General features: G+C 77.3%; 1 protein-coding gene across 1 annotated transcript in view; it reads right to left on the reverse strand.

Annotated features, from left to right (window-relative positions):
* Nucleotides 1–232: 232 nt before the first annotated feature.
* The window catches only part of LOC133234966 (collagen alpha-1(I) chain-like), a 7,300-nt gene continuing 6,249 nt past the window's right edge, over nucleotides 233–1,283 (reverse strand). Inside the window, exons 8-10 of the mRNA XM_061395662.1 lie at nucleotides 1,123–1,278; nucleotides 718–1,019; nucleotides 233–365 (exon numbers count right to left, since the gene is read on the reverse strand). Coding sequence (XP_061251646.1) covers nucleotides 233–365; nucleotides 718–1,019; nucleotides 1,123–1,278 — 591 coding nt within the window. The remainder of the gene's footprint in view (nucleotides 366–717; nucleotides 1,020–1,122; nucleotides 1,279–1,283) is intronic.

Raw genomic sequence — 1,283 nt, forward strand, 5'->3', positions numbered from 1 at the left:
GCCGCTCGTTGCCTACCGCGGCCCGCGCCTCCCCCTTCGAGTTGGGGGAGGGTCCCGCTGGGCCCCGCCGGGCGTCCGGCAGGTGGGGGGGACCGGAGCGTGCGTGCGCCGCATGTGCGCGCGGTCGGCCCCCGCGGTGTGGTGAGCCTTGGGGCAAAGGGGGAAGGTGTTGGCGGCGCGACGTCCGGTCGGCCCCGGCTTCCCCAGCCCCGCAGCCGTGGTGCGGGAGAGCCTATCGCGCCCGCCCTCTCCCCACGAGCCGCAGCCGGTGGCGGCGTGCGGTCACGGTCGGGGCCGCCTCGCTCGAGAGCGTGATCCCCGGGATGTCGAGCCTCGGGGTGGCAGACTTAGATCGGAAGACGGATCTGTCGAGGACGGATGGCGGAAGATGGGTTTGGGCGGCTCGCCGGCCCTGGCGGCGGGGCCGGGTCGTGGGGGCCCGCTCTGGGGCTGGCCGGGACCGGTCGGCGTCCCAGGCGTGTCGCGGGACCGCCCTCGTGTGTGGGTGGCGGTGGGACCCCGCGCTGGTTTTCCTGGTGGCCCGGCCGTGTTCCCGGTGTCTTTGTGGTCCCCGGATGGCGCCCGCGGCCCTGTCCCGCGGCCCCCGCCGTGCGTGCTTGCCGGCCCCTCCCCGCCGCTGCCGGCCTCTCCTCCTCGTTCCCGCGCGTGCGACCGCCCCGCGCTCCCTTCCCCTGTCTGGGGCCGAGCCGGCCTCGCCTCATGTGGGTGTCGTCCCCCGGCCTCCGTCGGCCGGTGGCGTCCCCGAGGCGGGGCGGCGCGCGGGGAGCTTTGCGCGTGTGGGGGACGTGGGGGCCGCCGGTGCGCGGCGGGAGAGCGTTCTCCCTGGCCGGCTTGCGGCTCTCGGGTGTGTGTCGGTGGCGGTGGGCGTGAGCCCCCGTGAGGGTGCCGGGGGGGCGCCAGTCCGTCGTCCCGGGCGTGCGGTGGGACCGTCCCTGTGCTGGGAGGCCTCCGGCGGTGAGATCCCGCGGTGGGCCCCGGCGGCCGACTCGCGCTTCCCCCTGCCCCAGCACGGGTCGCTTTGAGCCATGCCCCTCGCGGTGGCGCGCGGCCGCCCCACCAACACCGCCCCTGTTCCGTGGCGTTGGCCTCGCGTGGCCGCACCCCGTCGGTGCCCCTCTCCGTCTGTCCGTCCGCCTCAGTCCGCTCGCCGTCTGCTGCCTCCCGGGGCCGCGCCCCGGTGTGTCTCGCTTCCGGGCCCGCCGCGGTCCCGATCCGTTGCCCGTTTCGCCGCCGCCTGTCCGTCGCCGCCGTCGCGTGCTGGA

The sequence above is a fragment of the Bos javanicus genome, chromosome 22, assembly GCF_032452875.1.
Source record: "Bos javanicus breed banteng chromosome 22, ARS-OSU_banteng_1.0, whole genome shotgun sequence".
NCBI classification, from domain to species: domain Eukaryota; kingdom Metazoa; phylum Chordata; class Mammalia; order Artiodactyla; family Bovidae; genus Bos; species Bos javanicus.